Here is a 14,956-nt window from a genome sequence, read left to right as displayed (position 1 = left end):
TTGCCTCTGAGATTGCCACTTGGACTGGCAACACCCCTGAGTCAGATGAGTCCCCTCTGGCAGCATAGTGAAGCTGCTGATTTTCAAGTCCTGCCCCACCCTGCTGACCTTCTGAAGTGACCACAGATGGGGAGGGATGAGGGCAGTCCTGGCAAGACAGTCAGACTTTGTGCTGTTCTTACCGGAAGTTCAGTAGTTTTTATGAATAAATAATTTCAGTCTGTTGAATGCCCTTGGTTGATTTTCAGAGTACCAGAATGTTTGGTTTTGGACTTTCTTGTCAAGCTTTATAGTTGCCTTTTGGGGAGAGGTTTTGTGGGCCTCCTCTCTTATGCCAGAAGTTAGAAGTCCCCTGGGCAGTTTTCGAATGTCGTCCACCGCCCCCCCCCCCAACCCAGTGATTCTGGTATTCAGCCAGTTACACCTAGAATTCCCCAAGCTGTAAATTGTGGCATGGCAAAACTTTTGCCATGTGGACTTAAAAAAAAAAAAAAAGTCACTACTGTCAGTGGTATTATTAAATAAGGGCCTAATTTTAAGACAATACCTAAAGAGGGGCTAGCAAATAGATCTCACCTTTTCCAAGTTGGCCAGAAATCTTTCTTGTTTATGTATTAAAGTTGACAGTTATAGAATCCTTGGACTTGGACTCACGTGCAGCTTAGTTGGCTAGTTTCCATTCCCTAAAACAGTCTCCTAATCTAATTTTTCCAGGTTGGAAAGCTTCTTAAGCATGTGCTATACTCAGAGGTTGTCTGGAATCTAGGCTTGATGTATTCTTAACTCTGAAAGGAAATTATTCATGGCTGACATATTAGAAGAGACTAAATTGAGAACATTGGGTTATTACAGAACATTAGCTAACTAATTTTTTTGGTGCTACTTTAGAAAGACTGCCAATCAGATTTTGGAGTTTGTCTGATGAAATATGTGGATAAAGGTGTATTGTACTCTTAACCAGTGGATAAGCATAGCATAAGAAAGAGACAGTTGATCAGTCTTTTTTAATAGATCTAAAGTGCATGGAAGTGTTAAAGTGCTAATGAACTGAAACTGAATCTCATAGCAAATCAATGTGTGTTTTTGGTTTTTTTTTTTTTTTCAGTACTGGGGATTAAACCCAGAGCCTCAAACCTGGCTCATTTTTGGTATTTTGTTTTTCATTTTTCTGGAGTAACAGTCCTCAAAGTATATCTTGCTGGACGTGGTGACACACACCTGTAAGCCCAGCTACTTGGGTGGCTGAGGCAGGAGGATAGAAAGTTCAAGGTCAGCCTGCAGAACTTTGTGAGACCCTGTCTCAAAAAATAAAAAGGGCTAGGGATGTGGCCCCTGGGTTCAAGCCCCAGAACCAAAAAACCAGAAGCACACAACCCCCTTGAACCACACCCCAAAACATAACAAAGCACAAAACAATGTAAAAGGACCTGTGGGGTTTTCTGGACTCTTCTAGGAGGTTTATAAAGTCAAGACTATTTTCATAATAATACTAAGATGTTATTTGGTTATTTGCCTTTTTCAATATTATAAAAAATAGCAGAAGCAGATATGAGAATTCAACTCTTTCCTATTAAGCCACACATTAAAAAGAGTTGAGCAAGTGTTACTTTTTTCACTGAAAATTTTTTTTTAGAAAATAGTTTTAACACCGTCCTACTTATGTAATTGATTTTAAAATGATTTTTATTTAAATAAATATTTTGCAAGTCTATTGATATTTCTAACATGATAAATGTTGATAAATATAATTCACATAAACAAAAGGACTTTGGGGTCCACTAATTTAGAAGGGTATAAAGGGAATCTGAGTCCAAAAGTGTGAGAAATGTTATCTCCTTAGAGAATAAGACACCAGACTGTGCATATGTATGCTACTTCTTGCTTATCTTGTCACAAATGTTTTTCCCATGTCATGAGTTTTAGTAGTTCCATAATATTCCATTATATAATTATCATAATTAACTTACCTTTATAAATAATGCTGTGATTGGTTTCATGAACATTTTTGATGAATTTTTAATGACTCTCAAAATGTAAGGTGATTTGCCTTAGCTGACCCCTTGCTACCATTTGCTTGGCCCTACTGCAAGGCAATATGAGAACATTCAGTGGGAAGCAAAGAAGAAATGCTAAAATACGATTACTGCTATACAGAAAAGAGTTAGCATGCAGATCAGAGACTGCTTGTCATCAGAAATACCTGCCTGCAAGGTTGGCCATTGGCTGGTATCTGGGAACTTGGCTGTTTGCTAACACTGATGTGAAACTTGCTGTATGTGATCTGACCGGCTCTTTGTGCCTGTACTATTCCTGCAAGCTCTGTGGTTTATCTGAGCCACTGCTTGCTTTCTTGGAGTCTGGAATTTTGGTATGTGTTAAGTAAAGGTGTTTACTATCTGGGTCCAGTTGACCTATTTTATTCTTACAAGTAATTTTACAAATAATAAATAGGATAAAGAGGTAGTGACAAACAACTTTACTATACATTGTAATTTATAAGAACTTAAACATCACAAAGCCAAAATTTTATTGCACGTATTTCTAGTTTAGTCAAAACTGAAATGGACAGTGTCTTTTGACTAGAGCAAACTGCTTATTAACTGTCATGTGGGAACCTGGAACACATCCTACTTGTACATTGTAATTCCACATTTCAACTGCTACATCTCTAATAGGTTCTGGTACATCTAATAGCTCACCATTACTTTTAGTTCTTCTGCACTTGTGTCTCCAAAACACAAAACATTAATTTTTTTTTTTTGTACCAGGGATTGAATTCAGGGGCACTTGGCCACTGAGCCACATCCCCAGCCCTATTTTGTATTTTATTTAGAGAAAGGGTCTCACTGAGTTGCTTAACGCCTTGCCATTGCTGAAGCTAACTTTGAACTCACAATCCTCCTGCCTCAGCCTCCTGAGCCGCTGGGATTACAGGCGTGCACCACCGTACCCAGCCAAAATATTAGTTTTGTTTAGGCTTGCGATTTGTCTACTCCTGAGCCTACCCAGTAAATCTTGTTGTGGATGAAAGAATACTATTGCAAGTCCCTCTAGCCACACAGGATGTTCTGGGTCCTTATGATACACAGTGTGATGAGGCCCTTCTAGTTGATGGATGATGAAAATATCATATTTTCTTTTCCCCTTAAATATTATTATTAGTTCATTGATTCTTTTTTGTTTGGCTTCCCCACCACCTCGTTATTTGAAAAGAATTACAGAATCATAGGAAGCTGCAGGGTACTACAGAAAGACCCTGCAACCTTCTCCCATTTCCCCCTGATGGCTACTTCTTGTGAAAAGTTAGGTGCAATGTACAGCCTCAAAATCAGGAAACCAACATGGGTGTTACTGGTGTGGATGGTGCTACACCATTTTTTTCACATGTGTAGATCTTTGTAACCAGCACCAGACAACCATTATTACACCACAGCCATTTCCCCTCTGCTCCTTTGTCACAGTCACACCCCACCTGCCACCCCTAACTCCAGGTAACCACTGATCTGTTGTTGTGCACAGCTATGATTTTGTCATATTGGAAATGTCTTATTGATGGAACCCTATAGTGTGTGAGAGATGGACATTTTTCACTCAGCATGGTGCCCTTGAGATCCATCCACACTGTTGGAGTTTTCACTAATTTGTTCTTTTCTGTTGCTGAGTAGGACCATTGTGTGTGTATCATTCTTTTAGATGGTGTCTATGGTGTATAATTGGATCATATATGTAAGTATTCTTTCCTTTAGACAGCATCTTGCTACATTGTATTGGCTGGCCTTGAACTCCTGGGCTCCAGGGACTCTCCTGCCTCAGCTTCCTGAATAATTGGGACCACAGGTGTGTACCACCACACCCAGCTGTGTCATGTCTTTATATCAGCTCTAACTTTCTCTCTCTTAATTGTTGTAGACCGTTTATTTCTTGTGATTAGTGATATTGTAGATTTAATTAATCTACAATTTTTTAACCCATTGTGCTCTGTTTTTTCTTTTTCCTGACACTTTGAAAGTTATTTGAACATTTTAAAAATTCCATTTTGATTGAGCTGTGGGGGGTGGTGCATGCCTGAAATCCCAATGACTTAAGAGGCAGAGACAGGAGGATTGCAAGTTCAAGGACAGCCTGAGCAGCTTAGTGAGACCCTGTCTCTAAAAATGTATGAATGATTGACGAATGGACAAATGGACGAGTTGACTGGGGATGTAGCTCAATGGTAGAGTGCCCCTGGGTTTGATCCCAGTACCTCACGCATGCTCACACAGATTCCACTTAATTTATCTGTAGGGTTTTTGAGTATATCCTCTGTTGAGATATATTACTAGTGTGTGTGTGTATAATAGTCTACTGGTGTCAGCATTTATTAAAGTGAAGTACAGAAGCCTGGCCTTTAAAAGCCTCCTCTTCTTCCCTTAATTTGTGATATAATTGTTTGAAGAATTTCTTCTACACTGAGAACCACACCAGACAATGGTATACTTTTTTGCTTCAACCATCAAATATAATTTGGAAAACTCTAGAGGAAAAGGACATTTCTGTGGTCTTTTTTTTTTCTTCCTCTTTCAGTTCTTTCTTCCATTTTGATGTTCTGAGATTCTTCCTTTTGTCATTCCCTTTCTGTTTAAGGACTTTTTTAGTCATTTGTTTTGGATAGGTTTGCTGATGACAGGTTTCCTCCTTATGAGGATTTCTTGATTTTTCCTTTTGTTCCTTAAGGATAATTTTGCCATATATGGAATTTGAGGGTTTTTTTTCTTTAATACTTGAAAAATATTGTGTCACTTCCTTTGGTTTCCATGGTTTCTGATGAGAAATCTGCTGTCATTCAATTTATTTATTTATTTTTTTCTGGGTAGGTAATGTGTCATTTCTGTTGGATTGCTTTCAAAATTTTCTCTTTGTACCTAGTTTTTTTTTTTTAAGTTCAATTATGGCATTTCTTGGCATGGGTTTGAGTTTTTCCTGTTTGGGGTTTGCTTGGCTTCTTGAACCTTTATGTAGGTTTATGTCTTTTGTCCATTTTGGGAAATATTGGCCATCATTTCTTCCAATATTTTCTCTACCCTGCCCTCTTTCTCCTTTCATTCTGGGATGCTGATGGTGGGAATGTTAGGTCTCAAACCATTTTATATTTCTAAAGATCCCTGAGGCCCTGTTACTTTTCTCCCTCAACCTATTTTCTATTCTTTAGATTAATTCCCATTGTCTTCCTTCAGGTTCATTAATTCTTTCCTCTGTCCTATCTGCTCTTGGGCCTGTCCATTAAGGGGTGTTTGTTTCAGTGTGGTTTCTGTTCTAAAATGTTCATTTGTTTCTTTGTGTCTTTTCTTTCTTTGCCTGGGGTTTCTAGTTTTTAGATACTTACCTGTTGAAGCATTTTTATGATAGTTGCTCTAAGATTCTTATAGAAGGTCTGGGGATTTAGTTCAGTGGCAGAGCGTTTGCCTAGCATGTGCAAGGCTGAGTTTGGTCCTTAGCCCTTAAAACAAAACAAAACAAAAAAAAGATTCTTACTAGATGATTTCAACATCTGAGTTGTCCTGATGTTGGTATCTGTTGATTTTTTTTTTTTCTCATTTGAGTTGAGGTTTTCCTGTTCTTAGTCTTATAAGTGATTTTTAGTTTTATTCAAGGCATTTGGGGTCTTATAAAACTGGATATTATTTAGCTTATCTGTCTTAGCAGGTCTTTTCTGTCGCCATTCTAGGTGGCTAATGTGGGGAGGCATGCCACTGCATTACAGCTAATGAGGATGGGATGAGGATGGTGAGGATGGGATGGACGTCTAGGATCCTCACATGGCCTCCCTTGATACACAGCAGGGAGGGATCCCTGTCACTCCTGCATGGTCCCTGCTGACATTGTGCTGGCTGGGACAGAGAGCGGTGCCCTGTTACTGCTTCCCATGCAGCCTCCTCTGACATCTCATGGTGCCAGAGAGTAGTGAAAGCCCCAGCTCCTCAGACTTTTCTGATACCATCCTAGGAAGAGTGTGTGTGTATGTGTGTGTGTTGGGGGCGATATTACCTGGCAAGGGTGAGGATCTAGGCTCCCTTCTTGGCCATTGCTAGTGGGGTGGAGATAGGTCCAGGGCTGCTGCTTCATGGTGTGTGGCTGGTATAGAGCAGTAGTCATCTAGAAGTTTTCTGTCTGTCTTGGTTGCCCCTTCCTGAGTCCTTCAGCTGCAGAGATCAGGCTTTTCTGGTACTTCTTCATGTGTGGCCGTTGGTTCCAGGCTGCTGGTGTCTCTAGCACCTTGTCTAGGATCTGTAAGGCAAAAAGAAACTCAGGGAAGTGAATGCTGTTTTTTTTTCTCTGCATCCCAAGAACTCAACTCCTCCCTTCAGCCTTCTGCCTTTGTCTTTTTATGTTGGTTTACTATGTAGCATCTGGGTTTTTATTTTACTTAGCAAAAAGAATAGAGAGGTGTGGAAATAGAAGTCTGGATCTTGAACAAAATTCTTCTAGCATATTGTCTTCTGAGGACTCATAGTCTGGAGATGTGCTTTTAAAAGTTAATTTCACCAAAGTGACTAGAGACTACAGTGATAGTACCTGCCTTTCTGCATTCATTTTCTGATTTGTCCAAAAAACTTGTGAAATGTCTTCCTCTGTTACTTTCCTTCTCTTTGCCACCATGGGTATAAAAGGGAAAATCCTAAAATCTCAGTTGTTTTCAGTGAAGATCACAAAAGACTACAAAGTTACCAAGTTCTTTTACAACATCTTTCTAGGTAAGTGTATCAATATTGCATTTTATTTCATTAGCATGATTAGGAATAATTAGTTATGAAATAATTATTAGGACAATGAAATTCCAAAAAGTTTTAAAATAGAGGGAAAAAGCATTATTGAGATCCCATAATATATCTGTATTAGTTACCTGTTGGTGCATAATAAATTAGCACAACTCTAGTGACTTAAAAATGACATGTTAGGCTGGGGTTGTGGCTCAGCGGTAGAGCGCTCGTCTTGCACGTGCGAGGGCCTGGGTTCGATCCTCAGCACCACATAAAAATAAATAAGTGAAATAAAGGTATTGTGTCTAACTACAACTAAAAAAAAAATTTTAAAAAAATGACATGTACCTATGACCTCGTAGTTTCCATGGGCTAGGAATCTAGGCATGGCTTGTCTAGGTCCTCTGCTGAAGAATTCACTTCCAAACTCATCCAGATTGTTGGTTGAATCCATCTTCTTGTCACAGTAGGACTGAGAACCCAGCTTTTTGTGGCTCTTGGCTGGAAGGAGCTCTGAGCCTCTGTCACATGGGCCTTCCAGTACAGCCGTTTGCTTCTTGAAGGTACTTTGGGTGAGAATCTCTATCTAGGGAGAATGTCTGCTGGCAAGACAGAGTTCCATATAATGAAACCATCCCAGAGGTAGCATCCACCCCCTTTGCTATATTCTGTCAGTTAGAGGAGCTAGCCGTAGCTCCTGGGCACACCGAGGGCGGGGTTCATGCTGGGCTGTGAGACTGAAGGGACGAGGATCACTGGGTCATCTTAGAATCTGTTGGAATATCTTAGATTTATAAAACAGTCTCATGGACTCAAATGGTACTTGAAAGATAAACTGAGTTTTACTCTTTAAAAAGAAAAACATGTTCTCTTTATTCTTTGGAAGACCTCTAAGAAAGACTAAATCTCATGAACCTTAAAAATAGAAGATTTCAAAATAGAACCTGAAGAGCTAAGTGTGGGTGCAGTAGAGACTGATGGCACACTGGGGTCACCAAGGAGTGGGAATAGGGAGCTGTCTTGATACCTGTGTCCTCACCTGGACACATTAACATGGCCGTGCTTGCCTCCTGCATGTGAAGAGCCAGCCGAGCCAGGGACCGGGCTGCAGCCCAGTGTTCTCACTCCCCTCTGTGGACCCGGGTTTACTTTTCTTTTTCAGTCTGGGGCATCTTCAGGCTCACAAGGTCCCTTTCCTAAGACAGCAGTATCTGTTGAATTCCCCTGTTGAAGTGGAGGCCATCGGCCCCAAAGCGCTAGTTGGTATTAGAGGTGGTGTCCAGGGGAATTGGGGTCTGGAGGGGGGCAGCCAAGTGGACTGTTTCAATCACCCAGTTGGAAAAGAGTGTCCTCAGCCATTTGAAACAAAACAGGAGACAGGATATTGTGGGAGCATTCGGGCGGGGAGTAAAAAGAAAGAGGTGAGAGAAGCAAAGTTTGTAGTCAAAAAAGAAAAGTCCAGAAAAGAAACACGGGAGGAGGATTTGAAAATGATATTGCAAAAAAAAAAAAAAAAAAAAAAAAAAAAACGAGATATTGCAGAAGGATATTGGAAAGGAAGCATGGAAATGAAAGAACAGTAACACGAGGTGAGGAGAGGGAAGAAGAACATGAACTGAGTCCTAGGTGTGTAACCGGATCCAGGTGGAAGGCAGGAGGAGCAGCAGCGCTGTGGGGAGGTCCTTCCCTGGTGGAGGGCTGGCCAGTCCTAGGGCTTTGCTTTTGACACCCGGATGGCTCCAACAGAAAGCAAGGGCTGTCTCTATGACTTCTTCACAGGAAAACGTATGGCATTAGATCCTCAGAGTACAAGATGTGTTTTATTTTCCTTGGAGAATGAAACAACACTTGCTGAAACAATGGCTGCCAGCAAATTTAAGTGCCTAAGAAAAAGGATTTATGACCATCCGATAATGTTTATTCCAAGCCCCTAAGGTTGTTGAATAAGATCATTGTCAGTATTTTTAAAAGTACTATTTTGAACATATAGCCAAGTATACATACGCAAATATGTGTTATTGAAGTTACACAACTTGTTCCCCCTCCACCCTCGTTTCACTATGATAATGAAATTTGGGACTTTATGATAAGATTACTGAAAAGAGCCTTCCTCCTCCTCCAGGGAAATCAAAGAAAATGACTGCATTCAGATTAAGAACGTCTTTCTGAGGAAGTGCATCTTGTAGGCATGTGCAGCATTGTCCGACTGGTCTTGAGGTGTTGGGCTTCATAAGGTCACTGGATGGATTTCAACTTATTGAACATGTACCTGGAAGAATTACACTGTTAATGATGAGATTACTTGGGGGATAACTCAGAAATAGGGGTTGTGTTCCAGAAAACTTTTCAATGTTAGCATTCACTAATTAGGATCTTATTTTGCAAGTACAATGAAACCTCATGGAAGGGAACAGATGAATTATATTCTGTGTTTTAATTTAAGTAAAGTATATGGTTCTGTTTAGCTCAGCCCCATTTTCCCTTTTGAGCTTAAAAGGGTCTTTTCAGAATCCATGCTTATGTGGTGTATCCTGCCTTGTTTACTCTTAGAAACAGGGCATGACGTTGACAAGTCCACATAACTCTTAGAGAGACTTTTGAAATGTGTGTCCACCGATGGTTTGAGACCATTTCTTCCCCAAATATAATCAAATTATGGTCCTAGTGGTTTTAATGCCTACTCCCTCACCCTGCCTCTGGGATCTCTTTAACACGTGGGCCAGAGGGAAGGATGGAGGAGGAGCTGGGAGAGGGCAGCGTGAATTTCTAGGCCACTTCAGAGTGACTCCAGGATAGTATTGGCACCTCTGAGCTTCCCAGCGGGGTGAGGGGGGGGGGGTGTCCTTGGGCACATCAGCATCACCAGGAGCCAATTTGACATTCTCAGGCCCCACCTCTCACCTCCTCAATTGGTTTCCAGGAGGTAGAGTCCAGAATTCAGTGCCTCATCCAGCCTGTCCAGGTGGCTTGCATGTGAGAGGCATGTGAGGCATTGCTCTGTGGTGGTTATGTTGCCCTCCATTTGTGTACGATGAATTGAAATGCATTCTGCTCTCCTGTACAACTAAGTAGAACAAGTAAAAAATTAAAAGAGCCAAAATTTGGTTCCAGTTCCATTCTATTAGCATCGCCAGTTCAAGTTCTGTTCTTTTGGCCCATTTCATTGGGACCTGTGTTCTCTATCTCTGGCCTTTCCAGGCTTTAGTCCTCCTTAACACCTCCTGAATCTGTTTCATTTATTATTATTATTATTTTTTCTTTGTTTTAGAGGTTTCCAAGTAGGAAATTGCCCACCATTTCATCCAGGCTCTCTTTTCTATTTTAAATTGGTTGTATAAGAATGATGAATATGAAAATTTTTTAAAGAGTGAAATAAAATGTTTTCCAAAAGCAGTTTCTTTCTGAAAAGTAAAGCTTGTTAAATTTTGGAATCTTATTACTGAAGGAGTTTCTCAATCCTATTTTTTAAAAAAACTTTCTCTATGTGAAGGAGTTCTGTGCAATATTAGAGGGACAGAGGGATGAACAAGATGGCTTATCAACATTCTTTGCAGTAGAAGAATTTTATTGTTTAATAAACCCTAAAATTTTAAGAATTAAAAGTGGATTTAATTTTTGGTAATTTTTATGATGGTGCATAGACTCCAATAGTGTTCCTGTATCTTGCTGCAAAGGTACTGCTTGAAAAAGGACTTGTTAATAGTGTTTGTTAATTATTCATCTGTACTGTTGACCAGTTTTTTAAAAAAATTGAGTCCAAGGCTATTAATTAAACTGTTGAACCATATAAAATTGCATGTTTGCCCCTGTTTTAGAATGTTTGTATGTTTCAAAACCTTAGGTTCACAAAACATGATTGTTATTCATTTCATCTGATTTAGATACATAATTTTCTACTATTAAAAGCGTGATGGCACACATCTATAAGGTCAGCTACTCAGGAGGCTGAGGCAGGAGGATCTTAGGACTGAGGGCAACTTAGTGAGGCTCTGTCTCCAAATACAAAATGAAAAGGGTTGGGTAGGGCTCAGTGGTAGAGCACCACTGGATTCAATTCTGCAGTACTGCAAGCAAAACAAAACATTGCATTTATACTAAAGAAGAAACAGTAAGCAGAACTGAGTGCTTCCTAGTACGAGGTAAGCAAGAGTCTTAGTTTCCTGCCATGTCCCCCTACATAAACCAATTGAGATTATTCAAAGAAAAGCAAATATAGGAATCTTGCAATGTTGAAAATAGGGACTTGTCAAACATATTAATTTGGAGAGATTTTTGTCTATTAAAATTTGAAATAAACTCAAGAACTGTGTAGTATTATGGGAAAGAAGGGTGGAGAAAATTCTAAGAAATGTCTAGAAATTTCTAGAAAGCTGAGTTGGCTCTCTAGATGGAGTATGAACATGCCCTGATTTTGTGGAATACTCTCTGAATATGGAAGAATGGAGTAGAAACAAAAGGTGGAGTTTTCTCATAGCTGTAGACTTTGAGCTAAAAACAGCATCTGGATCAGCAAGCTCATGGCCTGGTCCCATGGTCCAATGATCGCTTGGGTTCATGGGCCCAAGGTATCCCCTCTCAAATAATCTACCAAAAGAGGGTCCAGTTCTGCTCCACGCAGGGGAGTTTTTGGAATTAGGGGTAGAGATCTTTTTCTACAAATTGGTTTGTCTTCCCACTTGGTGAAACTGGCCTCTCTGTGAGGCTGATTTCAATATACCAAGAAAATGTGTCCAGATAGAGATTGTCCTCAGACCTGTATCCCTCCCTGTCACCCCAGAGCTGCTCAAAGACCTAATCATTCTGACACCCAGTCCTCCTGCTTGCTTTGAAAACTTTTCATTAAAATAGAAGGAGGAATGACAAGTTTAAGGATAGTATAAATAACTTCTCTGCATGTTTCACCTGTTGTCTCTGTTACTTTTCTCACTGTAGAGATACTTTTTTTTCTGGAATTCTTTGAAAGTGAATTGCTGAAATCATGTTTCTTTTCACCCCTAAACACGTCGGTGTTTATTGCTTTTACTTTAGTGATAAGAACAAGGACATTCTCTTATATTACCAGTACCGTTTCAAGTTCAGGAAATTTGATGTCCACAAGTATTTTGATTTCTCTGGTCTATAGTGTGTGCGTGTGTTTTCCCGACAGTGTCTTCATACATATTTTTCCTGGTCCAGGATCCAGTCCAGGACTGTTCTGTGCATTTCATTGTCTGTATTCTCTTGGGCAGTTTCTTAACCTTTATCTTTGATGACGTTGACAGTGTTTCAAGTGCAGGTTATGTGTTTGCTACGTCACACTTTGCTGTGTCTGTAGTATCTTAGAAATTAGATTCAGATTGTGCATTTTTTGGCAGGACTGCCACATAATGAGCTGGGTTCCCCAAACATCACTTCAGGGGGCACCTGACCTCTGTCCTGTTATTGCTGATGTGAGTTTTGATCACTCCATTAAGATGACGTATTCCATATTTCCCTATTGTTCAAAAAAAAAAGTTTTTCCTTTTATAAAATAGTGCTTTGCAGGGCATACTTAAGATGATCTACGTATTGTTTCCTCATGAGACTCACCTGCTGGTTATTCATCCCCTTTTCAATCTGGCCTGTGTCAGTTGCTATTGTGGTTGCAAAATGGGGATTTTCCACTGATCGCTGTTCCTTCTACACGTATTAGTTGGTTTCATACAGTCAGAAATGCTTTCCCCTCATCTGTTGATCTTTATTTCTTCAATGTCGGTATAGACTCAGGGATTCTTACTTAGTAGGTTACAATCTATTACCACCATCACTGTCCCCTGTCTGGCCCTCTCAAGTCACCTCCTGTGCCCCCCCTTTTTTCTCTTTTCTTGGTACAGAGGATTGAACTCAAGGGCATTCGACCACTAAGCCATGTCCCCAGCCCTATTTTGTATTTTATTTAGAAATAGGGTCTCACTGAGTTGCTTAGCGCCTTGCTTTTGCTAAGGCTGGCTTTGAACTCTTGATCCTTCTTCCTCAGCCTCCCAAGCTGCTGGGATTACAGGTGTGAGCCACGGCACCCTGCATCTCCTGTGCCCCCCTTTTTTAATATTTATTTTTTAGTTATAGTTATAGGTGGACACAATGTCTTTATTTTACTTTATGTGGTGCTGAGGATCAAACCCAGTGCCTCATGCATGCTAGGTGAGTGAGGGCTGTACCTCTGAGCCACAGCCCCAGCCCTCTTGTGCCCTTTTGATGTGTCCTGTCATTTTTTCTTTTGATACTTTCCTTCCTGCTGATGTAAGAATGTTCTAGGTTTATCTTAATTAAAGTTACTTCTCCAAAGAATTCTACTTCTTTATATTGGCAAGTGGTGTTAGAGGCCACTATCTAGGTACTGCTTAAGTCCCATGGGGAAACGTCTAATTCTGCTCATGCCAGAAAGGAATAGCATGTGGGACAGCTTCTAAGACCAGTTTACAAATGAGGATTCAGTAAGTCTGTATCTGTGGGTAAGGCAAAGATTATAATGTTAAATAGAAAACAGCCTTTCTAAGACATGTTTTGGTGTCACAGTAGTGACTTTGGTCTGTCTAGCTGATACAGAAGTTGAAAACCTTTGTTCTGATTGCTCCTGATTTGAGGAGGGGGTGGAGCTACCACACCCACGCCTTAACCACTGTGTGTGCCACTGGTGATGGGAACGGTGGTCCCTTCCACCTTCCTGTTGGCTCATGTGTCCAGTCCTGTCCTCGCCTCTCCCTGCTGTGTGCTTTGTCCCTGGGTTCTCCTGTTCATGCTCACTGTTTATCCTCCTTACACCCACTTTATTTCCCAGACTAGCTAAATTTCTTTTTTTTTTAAAGGTTGATGTGATTTTTTTTATACCTCTATTTTATTTATTTTTATGTGCCTTGCATATGCTAGGCAAGCGCTATACCACTGAGCCCCAGCCCCAACCAGCTATATTTTTTGATATCTGATTCTCGCAAATTATTAAAATGAATGACTTTAAACTAGGTTCATTGTCATGTAGCTCATTGAGGTTTTTAGGAATGCGGATTTTTTTTTTAAATTTTTTTTTAGAGAGAGAGAGAGAGAAAGAGAGAAGAGAGAGAGAATTTTTAATATTTATTTTTTAGTTCTCGGCGGACACAACATCTTTGTTGGTATGTGGTGCTGAGGACCGAACCCGGGCCACACACATGCCAGGCAAACGCGCTACCGCTTGAGCCACATCCCCAGCCCCAGGAATGCAGAATTTGACCAAAGTCTGGCCTAGGGAAATCTTGGCAGGATAGGAAGTATGGAAAATAATGATTATGCTGTAAATGCGCTATCTCCATTGTCTCATACATATTACCAGCTTTTAACTCATCTCTATCTGGTTGATACAAATGTGATCGTTATAGTTGTTTATACCTTTGAGAAGGTGTATTATACTTGGAGTGTTAATTTTAATGACTTTTATCTTTCTCCATCTTTAAATTTCTGAATTTTAAGTAGGGAGTGTTCACAATGTTACAAATAATAAAAGCACAAAATTAGTTCCCATGTTAGCTAGCAAGCCAGGGTTCTTTAATTCTTTAATTTTCTTTAGTTCTTTAATTTTCTTTAGTTCTTTAATTTTCAGTTCTGTATCAGCGAGTAAATATTTTCTTCCCCCAAACTTGACTTTAATTGAAGTTTTGTTATTACAATTCTGTTTGGAATTTTTTGTTTAGAAGTATACTGATGACTTTTAAAATTTTTTTTTGCTTTTGCCTCTAGAAAAACTAATTGCTTATCAACGAGAATTTCTTGCTTTAAAAGAACGTCTTCGAATAGCTGAACATCGAATTTCCCAGCGCTCCTCTGAATTGAATAACATTGTCCAACAGTTCCGGAGTGTAGGGGTCGAAACAAATGGAAGTAAGGATGCGTTGAATAAATTTTCAGGTACATATATATATTTTTTCATATTATAAAAAGATTGTATTCTCAGGTGTTCTGTAGGTATGTTTCAGAAGTTGAGTAGGGCCGTCTATCCACCAGCATTCATCACCCTTTCAGAGAGAGAAATCAGCACCCAAAACATTCTTATTCTGATAAAATAATTTGTATTAATTGCTAAGTTTGATTTTAAGAAAGTACTGTTAAGTTCAATATCGGTTGTATAAACTTCATTGAACATATTGCGTCTTTGAAAACACATTCAAATTTAACTCTGTTTTTACAAGTATACGGGTTGTGACTAATGTTTAGCCTGGTTTCTGGAGGAA

General features: G+C 39.8%; 1 protein-coding gene across 7 annotated transcripts in view; it reads left to right on the top strand.

Moving 5' to 3' along the window:
• MGAT4A (alpha-1,3-mannosyl-glycoprotein 4-beta-N-acetylglucosaminyltransferase A) overlaps positions 1 to 14,956 on the top strand; it is a 95,461-nt gene that overhangs the window by 23,614 nt on the left and 56,891 nt on the right. For all 7 annotated transcript variants that reach the window (XM_081264875.1, XM_081264869.1, XM_081264873.1 and 4 more), the window contains one exon: positions 14,466 to 14,633. In XM_081264875.1, coding sequence (XP_081121001.1) covers positions 14,466 to 14,633 — 168 coding nt within the window. The remainder of the gene's footprint in view (positions 1 to 14,465; positions 14,634 to 14,956) is intronic.

This window comes from Spermophilus citellus (assembly GCF_964194105.1).
Source record: "Spermophilus citellus genome assembly, chromosome: 13".
Taxonomy (NCBI): Eukaryota; Metazoa; Chordata; class Mammalia; order Rodentia; family Sciuridae; genus Spermophilus; species Spermophilus citellus.
This window is presented reverse-complemented; position numbering and strand designations above follow the sequence as displayed.